Source organism: Oncorhynchus mykiss, chromosome 10 (assembly GCF_013265735.2).
Source record: "Oncorhynchus mykiss isolate Arlee chromosome 10, USDA_OmykA_1.1, whole genome shotgun sequence".
In the NCBI taxonomy this organism is placed as follows: domain Eukaryota; kingdom Metazoa; phylum Chordata; class Actinopteri; order Salmoniformes; family Salmonidae; genus Oncorhynchus; species Oncorhynchus mykiss.
Window position 1 is genome coordinate 39,225,402 of NC_048574.1, and position 12,649 is coordinate 39,238,050.

General features: G+C 39.2%; 1 protein-coding gene across 2 annotated transcripts; it reads left to right on the forward strand.

Moving 5' to 3' along the window:
• Positions 1-1,628: 1,628 nt before the first annotated feature.
• LOC110533863 (nuclear fragile X mental retardation-interacting protein 2) lies at positions 1,629-8,811 on the forward strand. Of its 2 annotated transcripts, none has more exons than XM_021618420.2 (4): positions 1,629-1,890; positions 3,431-5,104; positions 6,712-6,744; positions 6,913-8,811. In XM_021618420.2, the coding sequence occupies exons 1-4, from the start codon at positions 1,743-1,745 to the stop codon at positions 6,963-6,965; spliced, it is 1,908 nt and encodes a 635-aa protein (XP_021474095.2). In that variant the 5' UTR covers positions 1,629-1,742; the 3' UTR covers positions 6,966-8,811. The 2 variants fall into 2 exon arrangements, with proteins under 2 accessions (XP_021474095.2, XP_021474096.1); XM_021618421.2 differs by lacking the exon at positions 1,629-1,890 and adding an exon at positions 1,957-2,621.
• Positions 8,812-12,649: the final 3,838 nt, after the last annotated feature.

Sequence of the window (12,649 nt, forward strand, 5' to 3'; positions counted from 1 at the left end):
TGACAATACAGTACCAGTCAGACGTTTGACCTTCATGTCTTAAAGTAATGATGTACTGTCGTTTATCTTTTCTTATTTGAGCTGTTCTTGCCATAATATGGACTTGTCTTTTTCAAAATAGGGCTATCTTCTGTATAACACCCCTACCTTGTCACAACACAACTGATTGGCTCAAATGCCAAGAGTGTGCAAAGCTGTCATCAAGGCAAAGGGTGGCTACTTTGAAGAACCTCAAATATAAATTATTATTTTTTGGTTACTACATGATTCCATATGTGCTATTTCATAGTTTTGATGTCTTCATTATGATTCTACAATGTAGAAAATAGTAAAAAATAAAGAAAAACCCTTGAATGAGTAGGTGTGTTCAAACTTTTGACTGGTACTGTTTATAAACTTAAAAACAATGAACATAGAAATGAATGACTTGACAAAAGTGAACATACTCACAGCTGAATCTTACCATTGTGCTGAGAAGCCCAGTGGCAGGTGGAGACACTCAAGTCGTTCCACAGATGACAATGGTCCCAGGACCACCAAACCTCTCTGTGGCTCCTGTGAGAGAACGTCCAGTCTGCTCACTGCCACCCGTCCTACTGCATCACCCACAGCACCAAAATGGAGGAGAGAGATTGAAAAGCAAACGAAAGAAAGAAGCCAGCAGCAACAGAACCGACCAGGTATTTCACATGAACTCATCTTCTCTGCACTCAAGTAGACGTCAACACAAGCACAGTGACCTCCAGCACCTTAGAGAGCAGGCTGGGAGAAGAGGGGTGGGGGTGGCTGAATCACTCGGACTTGCAGTGCATAGGTTCTCTATGGGGAAGGACTCACATGTGATGTGCATAAACCAATATTACATCTCTGTGGTGAGATGTCAAGTGGTGCTGGTGCCTTATGTTCATCAATAGGTAATGGGAAATAGTGGGTTTCATCTTCATGGTGTATGAAAGCTATTCACAGTTGAATCCTTCTTATGGCATAGTAGTACCCTTAGGTTATATGGCTGTACAATAATTAGTTTCATTATATGCTTTTAAAATACAAATTGAGTGGTCACTTAGTGGTCAAACATTGACTACCAGTATTTGAAGATTAGGGTGGGATGAAATCTCTAAACTATGAAATGCCACCACCTGGTGCCTGGATAGCAATTTACAGTAGCTCTGTCGGGAAGAGCTGTTCACCACACCATATCAGATGGCTACAACGCATATTTCAAAATGTGTTAAACTATATTTTATAATTGGTATGCTTTTTGCACAGACATTATTAGTATCTTTATTAAATTGTTTCCCATGTCAGTTGAATGCCGGCTAGAATGATGCATGATACAGAATTATGTATTGTAAAATCCAACCAACCACAATGTGATACATGCATAAAACGTATATGGATACATGTCTCAGCAGGTCTCAATGGTGTGTGACTGTGAGGACCACTTAGGGCAGTTCAGATTTGCTTGAATAAAATATAATCTCTCTACGCTTCTGATTTATATAATATTTCCAGTTGTTCAACCTGCATGAATGTATATATTGGCAATACCTTCGCAATGTTGCTGGGGGAACCACCAATTTAAAAAAAATACTTCTTAGATATACAGCTGACGAATACAGAGGCCTCGAATAGCTTCCGTTTGGCACTGGCGTTGATTGGACAGTTCAATAGTCTGCTCTCCACTTGCCCAGTGAGCGGTGCAGACTGGTAGACGAGCTCGGATATTATATTACACTTCAATGGAGGAACAGCCCAAAGATCGGGCACAAGAGAGACGATATTACCACCATGGAGAAGAAAGAAACCCCATTCAATACAAAACATCTTTAAAAAATGATCAGATCTCCTTCCAGTACCAGCATCAGGAAACGCAGACGAAGAAAACAGGTTGGGCCATCCGGAAAAGTTAGCAAGCTAGCTAATGTCAATGACTTAGCTAGCCAGTTTATTACTTACGTCGATGTAGCTTGCGTGACTCATAGCAGAGTGGCTGCAAGCTGTTAAAAAAACATATTTAGCTCATTAGTTAGCTGGGTCAAGCGCTGCATATTGCTGGATGGGGTAGTTAAACATCGCGTGACAGCTGATGGTTTGACGGATGCGGATTGACCTTGTGCGCCGGTTTCACCACCCATTTCTAAATGTATGCTACTCCCTGACAAAATTCCCCTGTGTTACTAATTAGTCATTTTGTAGTTCAATTGATTTGTCACGTGCATACGTTGACTTTGTCAAAAAACTCATGCAAATTTGGTCGGAATTCCGTGACATGTTTTGCTAAGAACAACACGCCGGCTCCACTGGAATGTTCTGAGTTGCTGTTTCCCGTCGGCCATGTTAGAAAATGCGAGATGGAAAGCTAACGAGCTAGCTAGTTAATCCTAGCAACGAGAGTGAGATTTGTCCATAAAACAAGTTTCAATTTGATTTTGTTTACTACCACCTGGCTGCAGACAGGTCCGCAAAAGCAAGATGGCTAACTAACTTACTTTTGAGACTTTTCGGGGATGAAATAGCTAGTTAGTGCAAGACATTTTACACTTGCGAGCAGGTTCGGCTGGGTTGGGCCTGTTGCGTTTATTTAACCATGATGAAGCCACGCAAACATCTTAGCCTGGGTAGGTGATTTGACGACATAGCATTTTCTTGCTAGCAAGCGGGCTGATTCATGGGATTTTGATTTTAAGAAACAATTCAGAACCAATTTCTGCTTGTTTTAGCTAACGAAGTACGTGACTTGAAATGTAATTGTAGCCTCAATAGTTTCTTTCGACAAGTTCACACTTGATGGCATGCATAAAACAAAATGTTACATACCTTGGCTTTAGTTCAGACAAGAAAATAGAACACCATTTAACACAAATGTAGTTATTCTGGCTATAACATTAAGATGTTTTGTTAATCGGTATTTTATACGTGTATTTTAGGCGCAATGACATAGTCTTTAATCTAGTTTAAAATGTTGTCTTTAGATGCTGCTATGCAACGCATTTTTGTATTAGCTAGCGAAGTCAAGCCCAGTTACATTGATAAGGGGAAGGTGGTTGACAAACGTTTATAGGATAATGTCATGGTAATTTCTACCTACAGCACACATTTTTCTTAAGTGATTTCTGTATGGTATCTAGTCACAAGTAGGCTTGGGACTACTATGTTCAAGGGAATCTGATCTGGCACTGGTGTGTGGTTGTTTGCTGCCAGCTGACCTATTCAGTCTAAATAGACATGATACAGCATCTTATAAAGGCCTTGGCATGTTTCCTGTAAAAGGAGCCTCTAACTTGCATTCTTGTAGACAGATTAGGTCTGTTAGTCCCTTTTGATATATTTTGAGAGTGAGGTGGTAGGGAATTATGGACTTTGCTTGGACTTTATAGTCTACACATGTATTATTGGCAGTGCAACTAACTTTTGTTTTCTTTTACAGGCAATGGAAAAATAAACACCGGTGAGGTGGAGGGGGAGAAGATTCTGTCTGCAAAGAATTTTGTTGGTATCCCTCTTCCCACCCACAGCAATGGTAACAGACATTTGATAAATGCTAACGTAAAACAGAAGTCAACACGCAATGTTTTTACCACTCTTTCAAAAGTTGGCAGCAAAGAGGGTCTTGTTCACAAGAAGAATATGGACCGCATAAGTGACAAGGCCCAGGATTTCACTAATCACTATGAGGGAAAGTTTTTGGACAAAAAGGAATCTGCTTTGTTTCTGAATGGGGTGGTAAACTCTGCTCATATTACAAATGGTTACTCCAGCAAGTCACCCCCTGATAATGATGGCAGTGGCTCAGAAGGTGGATATACTACTCCTAAGAAACGCAAGACCAGACGCAACAGCATCAAGAACACAGAGCATGTGACAAGAGAAAGGGAGAGAGTCATGCAGCAGGGCAATGCCACACAGGAGCCAGAGGATTCTGAACTTGAACCAACAGAGAAATTGGTGAGCTCGCGAATTGACCATAAAGCAGACGCCCAGACAGCAGTCAAGCGGATGGATGCTCCAGAGGTGGCTATGGGTGAACTGCAGAAGAAAAACTCAGACAGTAAGACTGCTGCAGGTGCCTTTGGTAAAAAGTTTGAGAATAGGCCCAAAGCCAAGCTCTCCTCCTCTTCGAAAGAGGACTCTTGGACTTTATTCAAGCCCCCTCCAGTATTTCCTGTGGACAACAGTAGTGCTAAAATAGTGCCCAAGATTAGTTATGCAAGTAAAGTTAAGGAGAACCTCAACAAAGCAGCCCAGGCTGGAGGAGAGGTGCAGACTCCTCAGGTGCCTGGTAGACTCTCACAGGTCCCCATGTCTGCTATGAAAACCATCATCTCAGCTAGCTTTACTAATGGCCCCGTTTCTGGAGATGGAAATAGTTGCCCGTCTGTTGGTACCTTCTTCACTCCTGCTGCTAGTAGTATTCCGCCAGCCCCCTCTCTCCCATGTGGGGAGAACGTAGCATCTACTTTGGACAATGACTATAACTCTTTAACCAACCCTGCAGCTGTAGATCTGAGAAAGTGTACTCTTTTCATTTACCCCCTAAACCCTTTAAATATGCAACCTGTGCTCCCTAGTGCTCGCCAAGTGGACACCCAGGCTGCTCAGACAAATCAGAAAGCCTTGGGGGACATTTTCCAGAATCAGTGGGGGCTGTCTTTCATCAACGAGCCAAACGTGGGGCCAGAAGGAGGAAGCGGCCCGGTGGCTGCCGTGGAGGGCAAGGCTGCGGTGGTAACATTTCAAGGGGAGCAATGCCCTGCTGCCAAGCCAGTCCTTGACTCTAATCTATCAATCCCAGAGCCTTTGCCTCTCACTTTGGCTCAAGACTCAGAGAAAAGGACTAGTGCCCCAGCTTGCCCACCTGCTACAGTGAAGGGTGAGGATGGGGAAAAGACTCAGCTGTCTAGACAGGAGAAGACAAAGGGCGAGGCTAAGAGTCCAGGTGCAGTTTTGTTGGCCTCTTGTAAAGACAGTGCTGAGCCTGCCCAGGCCCCCCTGACCAACCTAGTGTTGGGACTGTCTAAAGAGCCGCCCCATTCTAAGAGCCTGGACAGAGGTAGCTGGGGGTCGTTTGATCTGAAAGCTGCTGTTACTTATCACACTAAAGGTAACTCCTCTTCCCCTGCTTTATCAATTCTATGAACATATGTATTAGAGGTCGACCGATTTATGATTTTAACACCGATACCGATTTATTGGAGGACCAAAAAAAGCCGATACTGATTAATCGGCCTAATTTTTATTTATATATATATATATATATATATATATATATATATATATATATATATATATATATATATATATATATATATATATATATAATGACTTACAACAATACTGCATGAACACTTTTTTATTTTAACTTAATATAATACATTAATAAAATCTATTTAGTCTCAAATAAATAATGAAACCATGCTTAATTTGGTATAAATAATGCAAAAACGCAGTGTTGGAGAAAAAAGTAAAAGTGCAACATGAGAAAAAGATAACGTTTAAGTTCCTAGCTCAGAACATGAGAACATATGATGCTGGTGGTTCATTATTCCCAGTTAAGAAGTTTTAGGTTGTAGTTATTATAGGAATTATGACGCGTCGACCATTTCTTTCTCTACCATTTGTATTTCATATACCTTTGACTATTGGATGTTCTTATTGACACTTTAGTATTGCCAACCTAATCTCAGGAGTTGATAGGCTTGAAGTCATGAACAGCGCTGTGTCTCAAGCATTGCTAAGAGCTGCTAGCAAAAGCAGTAAAGTTTGAATGAATGCTTACAAGCCTGCTGCTGCCTACCACCGCTCAGTCAGACTGCTCTATCAAATATCAAATCATAGACTTAATTATAATATAATAAACACAGAAATATGAGCCTTTGGACATTAATATGCTCAAATCCGGAAACTATCATTTCGAAAACAAAACATTTATTCTTTCAGTGAAATTCGGAACCGAACCGTAGTTCTGGCAAATTAGTTCGCAACAAGCGGCCCAAACTGTTGTACATACCCTGACTCTGCGTGCAAGAGAAGTGACACAATTTCCCTAGTTGATATTGCCTGCTAACATGAATTTATTTTAACTAAATATGCAAGTTTAAAAAAAATACTTCTGTGTAATGATTTTAAGAAAGGCATTGATGTTTATGGTTAGGTACATTCGTGCAACGATTGTGCTTTTTTCACGAATGCGCGTTTGTTAATCATCCCCCGTTTGGCGAAGTAGGCTGTGACTTGATAAATTAACATGCACCGCATTGATTGTATGCAACGCAGGACAAGCTAGGTAACCTAGTAATATCATCAACCGTGTGTAGCTAACTAGTGATTATGTGAAGTGATTTATTTTTATTTTTATATAAGATAAGTTTAATTCTTGCTAACAACTTACCTTGGCTCCTTGCTGCACTCGCATAACAGGTGGTCAGCCTGCCACGCAGTTTCCTCGTGGAATGCAATGTAATCGACCATAATCGGAGTCCAAAAATGCCGATTACAGATTATGAAAACTTGAAATCGGCACTATTTAATGGGCCATGCTGATTAATAGGTTGACCTCTGATATGTATTGCACATTGGTAGCGTTAACCTACTATTTCACTTGCACCAAAAGCTTTAAATCCATTAGCTTCACATTAAAGACAATGTGTCTAATAATACAATTGTCTTATGCATCTGGAGATGATAATCTGTTTTTTTTTTTCTCTACAGAAATGGAATATGTTTTCAATTTGCAAAAACAAGGTAAAGTAAAAAGTCTCTCTTTTCTGTGTAGTGTATTTTTTAAGTTGTGAAGTTGGGTTTTCTATTTGATGTTCAAAGGTATACAGCTGAAGTTTGAATAACATGCATTATGCGTTAAGTTCCCCAGGGCCTTCACACTCGATTTCTGTCCTTCTCCCCCCCCCCCAGATCCAAAAAGAGTAGTCTGTTATGACAAGACCAAGGATGGACCTGATCAGTGAGGTAGTGAATGTCAACAATTACATGTACCTTCTCCCTACCTGGGTGCTGCAGATGTCTTCTTTGGCAGTTATGATCCCTTTGGAAAACAAAATCGAGTCAACTGTGATATTGGGACAGAAAGATGCATGTCCTGTGACATACATTTATTGGAATACGGAATGGGATTATGGGATTTGTTTTTTGGGGGGTGCGTCAGAGAAGAGGAAGATGACAAGGGAAGGTGTAATATGAGGAAATATTAATCCAATTATTGGCATTAAGTTGAGCGCAGGAGCTTCGGCTGACGCTCTGGACTACACAAAGACTCAAACACTTGAAAGAAATTTTGGGTGCCTCTCCCATGTGAATGGACACTTGTGACACTTTCTGCTGTAATAGATGTTGGTCTCATAATAGCTCCTTCCTCTGGGTGTTGGGGACATAAGACTGAGGAAGGTGCAAACTGCACCTCCTGAGCCTTTATCCTTTTGCCCATTGAACTGTGGTGACTATGTCTGACAGTAGGATGCCTCAATCATTTTATTTCCTCATGCATTCAAATTAGTCCAGTATATGTAGATTTGTGTATGTGTGTATGCATAAATCATAACATCAGTATATGTGCACATTTGAATACATTTTAAAAGAAAATGAACTAGAAATTCTAAGAATGCCTTGAAATTTACAAAATGTGAAGATTATGAGAAGGCTGGTAGTATTGATAAGCCTGTTAGGCTGCAGGTTAAATGAGAAATATATATGTTTAGGGAACGCATTTGTCTTAATTACTTTAGTGAATTAACTATGCCCAGCAAAGACCTGACTGCTTGGTATCAGTTTTGACAACTATTTTACTCTGTTTTGTATGGTTTAGCGATTTCAGATGTGATCTACAGTAGCAACAAACTCCCAGAGCACAGATAGAGACGTGTCAAATCAGAATGAAACTAAAGCCATGTCATAATCTCGTGGTTCGGTTGTCAGTTTTTGGTAGCCGTGCTAATCAGTAAAAAAGTTGCGGCATTAATTGTCTTCATCTGAGTTTAGCTTTATTTGTACTTTTATTTCTTCTTAATCCTTGCTGTTTTCAGTCTACATATTTCATTAATTTCAGATTAAGATTGATGTAGGCTATTCCTTAATTTTAGATGTAGGTTCTCTTGAGCTTTTCACTTGATTGTGGGAGTTTCCGGGAAGATGAGAAAAGTGACATTGTGGAGCAAGGGCTATCTATGTATGTGATATTTCAAAATAACTTTTTTTTTGTTTGGTGTATTTCATCAGTAAGGAGGTTCAAAATGTCTAATTCATTAGGCCTGTCTAAGCTATATTTGCTGACACCATGTGGAGAAATGGCAAATTTCTTATTTTCTTGCTCAAGCAATTTGCTTTTGATTTGCTGACCAACCTGTTCAGCATAGGATACTATTTGCCCTTTCAGCATTTGGTCTTTAATCTCTCTCTCTTATGACAATGTATTTCTTGCACGTGTTTACTGGTGTGGATGAGATGTGAGAAGTCGCAGTATAATATAACCAAGCAAATATTAGACAGAAAACAATCGCAATACTAATCATTTCATGTCCCAGACCAGCCGCTATTTGTTATACTGTGCATAGAGATTTGGTGGTGATGGCGTTTCATAATACCGTATCATCGAGTTAGTCTTTGATCAAAGTGACTGTCAAGAGGCCTAAACATGTCCAGGCAGGCCAAATTTGTCAATACATTGAGTGGACAACCACGATGTCATTGGTACTACCATCTCCCTCTCAGTTGGGTTTTTGGTTTTGCGCTAAGGAAGGACATTTCGTTTCTTTTCTCTAGCATAAATTATTTGGTTGTGTGGATTAATAGCACTTTATTTAACAGTTTTTTTTATCTTTCAATTACTACAGATATACAGTACCAGTCAAGTTTGGACACACCTACTTGTTCAAGGGTTTTTCTTTATTTGTACTATGTTCTACATTGTAGAATAACAATGAAGACCTCAAACTATGAAATAACAAAAAAAAGTGTTAAACAAAGTTTCCACTCTTTGCCTTGATGAATGTTTTGCACACTCTTGGCATTCTGTCAACCAGCCTCACCTGGAATGCTTTTCGAACAGTCTTGAATGAGTTCCCACATATGCTGAGCACTTGTTGGCTGCTTTTCCTTCACTCTGCGGTCCAAACCATCTCAATTGGCTTGAGGTTGTGTCACCAGTGTCACCAGTAGAGCACCATCACACCTCCATGCTTCACGGTGGGAATCATACATGCGGAGATCATCCATTCACCTACTCTGCATCTCACAAAGACAAAGCGGTTAGAACCAGAAATCTCAAATTTAGACTCCTCAGACCAAAGGACATATTTCCACTGGTCTAATGTCCATTGCTCGTGTTTCTTGGTCCAAGTAAGTCTCTTATTATTGGTGTCCTTTAGTAGTGGTTTGTTTGCAGCAATTCGACCATGAAGGCCTGATTCTCCTCTGAACTGTTGATGCGGAGATGATTCTGTTACTTGAACTTTGAAGCATTTATTTGGGCTGCAATCTGAGGTGGAGTTAACTCTAATGAACTTATCCTTTGCAGCAGAGGTAACTCAGGGTCTTTCTTTCCTGTGGCGGTACTCATGAGAGCCAGTTTCTTCATCTGCACTTGATGGTTTTTGCGACTGCACTTGAAACTTTCAAAGTTCTTGACATTTTACGAATTGACTGACCATGTCTTAGAGTAATGAGCTGTTCTTGCCTTAATATGGACGTAGCCCTGTTTGGTAAAATACCATCTTCTATATACCACCCCTAACTTGTCACAACACAAGTGATTGACTCAAACACATTAAGAAGGAAAGAAAGTCCACAAATTAACTTAACAAGGCACACCTGTTAATTGAAATGCATTCCAGATGACTGCCCCAATGAAGCTTGTTGAGAGAATGCCAAGAGTGTGCAAAGCTGTCAAGGCAAAGGGTGGCTACTTTGAAGAATCTGAACTCTATTGATTTAACACTTTTTTTGGTTACTACATGATTCCATGTGCTATTTCATAGTTTTGATGTCTTCACTATTATTCTACAATAGTGAAAATAAAGAGAAACCCTGGAATGAGTAGGTGTGTCCAAACATTTGACTGGTACTGTGTATATATATTTATATAATGACATACTAACTTCTTTTAAGAATGGCTTTGGTTGGACTGTTCTTTTTAAGAAAAATAAATGAATAAATACAAAACGTCACTCAGGTAGCATTGGTAAAGCCATGACAAAGTTGGAACAATTTTGTTTTCTGCCAAATGGTTCAGAACAAGATCCTCATATTGTGCTCAAATTTGAATTGCTAAAATATTGAATTGGAGTCATATTTCATAATAAAATACCAAAATATTTAGCTTACAGAAAACACTGACATTGCTTGCAAGCAGCTGTCATACATGTTGTGTAGGCTTCAAACTTTTTTAAGTTCTCTGTTTAGGCAATTTCACTTTAAGCACACTGATTTTCACCATTTCCCACCTGTTATTGGACAGGGTGATCTCTTACTGTCCTTGATTCTTTTGTCATTCATGACCTGAAGCACTTCTCTGTGTTCCCAGTCCAGGTTATATGCAATGGCAGGAATCTATGTCTGTGCTTCCTAGTCCAGCCCTCTCTGGTCACGTCATGGCTTGTTCTTGCAGACTGAGAGGGAACTACAAGAAGGTCACACATACCCCTGCTGTGTACAAAACTGTGTCTCACATACACTTAAAGGGCAATTCTGACACTTTTCAACCTCATGCATCATCTCCGCACCATACCAGTGTCTCTACATATGAAAAACACACATTTCTGTGGTTTAGAAGAAAAGTATTAAAAAAAGGCTTCTCTGTGACATCACAGGGTAGGTTTTAAAAGTAAGAAACTGATTTTCCAAAACTAATACATTTCTAGCCAGGGGGAGGGTATTTTCTTGCTCCCCACATCATTGTGAATCTCATTGCATTTGAGAAATTGCTGTTTGTCATCAGGTAGAACTTTTTTAGTAATGCACCATTTTCACATGTGTAGACACTGGTATTGTGCTGGAGATAATGAAAAGTGGTGAGATTGCCCTTTTTAAGTTACTTCGCTGTGGAATTCAAAGCAAAGGATTGACCTCTGGGATGTGGTATTTTACTAAGTGTTATCAGATGGGGAAACTCCTGTCGAGCAAAATAATATCTTATTTGGCTAATGCTGGACAATGGCGAAATGTATCTGTTTTATTTTGTCTTGATCGGCAGTGGGAATTGTTTTTGCGATGGACAACCAAGTTTGAATAGTTTGCAATGGTGACATTGACGGCAAAAAAATAAAATGTATATCTTCTTTTAAAAATGTTACTTGTACTTTGAATGTTCATGCAGTCGATTTATGTTACTTTACTTGGTTCCCCAAAATATTGGAATAGAAAACACCAGATCATACCACGGGGTAAAAAAACAAAACAAGTTTGTAATTTTCATGACCCTAATCTCTTTTTTATTTTTTATCCTGAGTGTGAGAACAAGTATGCTTCTTTGTGAAAGCGGGCAGGCAATCTCTTTTGAAGTTGGTGTGTAAAAGTGCTCTAACAGTTCTAAGTACATATTATGTTCATTGTTTTGATCCAGACATGTCCCCTTTTATTTGAGTCTTAAGAGGGCTCATTGATCTCTAGGGAAATAACGCATAAGTTTTCCCCCTTAGATATTTTAAAGCACTTAAGTCAAATGGGTATTTTTTTGTATTTAAGAAAATAATATAGCTATATTAATTCAACGATGGTGTAATAGGATGTAAACCAAAAACTGGTTCTTAAAAGAGGAGTTGGTTTGAGAAATACTTTGCTACAAGAGAGCGCGTTTGTGCTTTGTGTGGTGAAAGAAAATTGAGAAAGTGATTTCTGTCTGTATTTTCATCCCCCTTAGGATGTGCAATCACCTCAAGGATTCTCGCACAGTCCTCCGAGTTCTGAATAGGAGGACTGCTGTTTGATGTGTGTGTGTAAAAGTGAGCTCTTCCAATTATATGCAAGTTTCCCCTTTTTTTCCAAGACCCTTGTATCATGTTCATGTGCCTGTGTGAAAAGTATGCTTTTACAGTGATTTGGATCTTTTTTTGTTTGTTTTGAAAATCATTTGTGCCATGTCTTTTTGTTATAAAAAAAAATCTACATTTGCAATGTTGTTTAACATTTTTTACAGCTTCCCTTGCTGCTTCCTTTCACTGACATGGAAGAAGCTGAAAGCAATGTGCGTTTTTAGATGTTTTGAATAAATTTCACAGCTCAAAATCGAATGATGTGCAACATCTTTCAGTGGGCTTTTAATGAAACCTGCTTGGTGGTATGTTATAGTCTGTCCGTTAAGTTAGTAGAGCAATTTTGAATTTGACTTTTGAATTGATCTAACGCATTCATGTATTAACTTTATGTTTAATAAGCAGTTTTTGTTTTATTTTGTGTCACTTAATTTATTTGTAGATGCACAACTAGAATGGAACTATTTTGCTTCAAAGGAAAATGATGGGGAGAATTAGGCTAAGCTGTCTCGTTTTTTAACTCTTAACAAGTACCTACTTTTTTAAGACCATTTCATTATTGAATCTCAATTCTCATTTTATATAAAGCCCCAATGTTCAGATCTTTGTGTCTGAAAACAAATGGTAATGGTGGAGCTATGAGCACTGAAAGAAATCCAGTGTTCCTATAT

Bases quoted from the DNA above. Each gene is read 5' to 3' on its own strand.
- LOC110533863 (XM_021618420.2), top strand. From the start codon at position 1,743: ATGGAGGAACAGCCCAAAGATCGGGCACAAGAGAGACGATATTACCAC. The intron at 1,891-3,430 runs GTTGGGCCATCC...TTTCTTTTACAG, and splicing joins AACGCAGACGAAGAAAACAG to GCAATGGAAAAATAAACACC. The intron at 5,105-6,711 runs GTAACTCCTCTT...TTTTCTCTACAG, and splicing joins TGTTACTTATCACACTAAAG to AAATGGAATATGTTTTCAAT.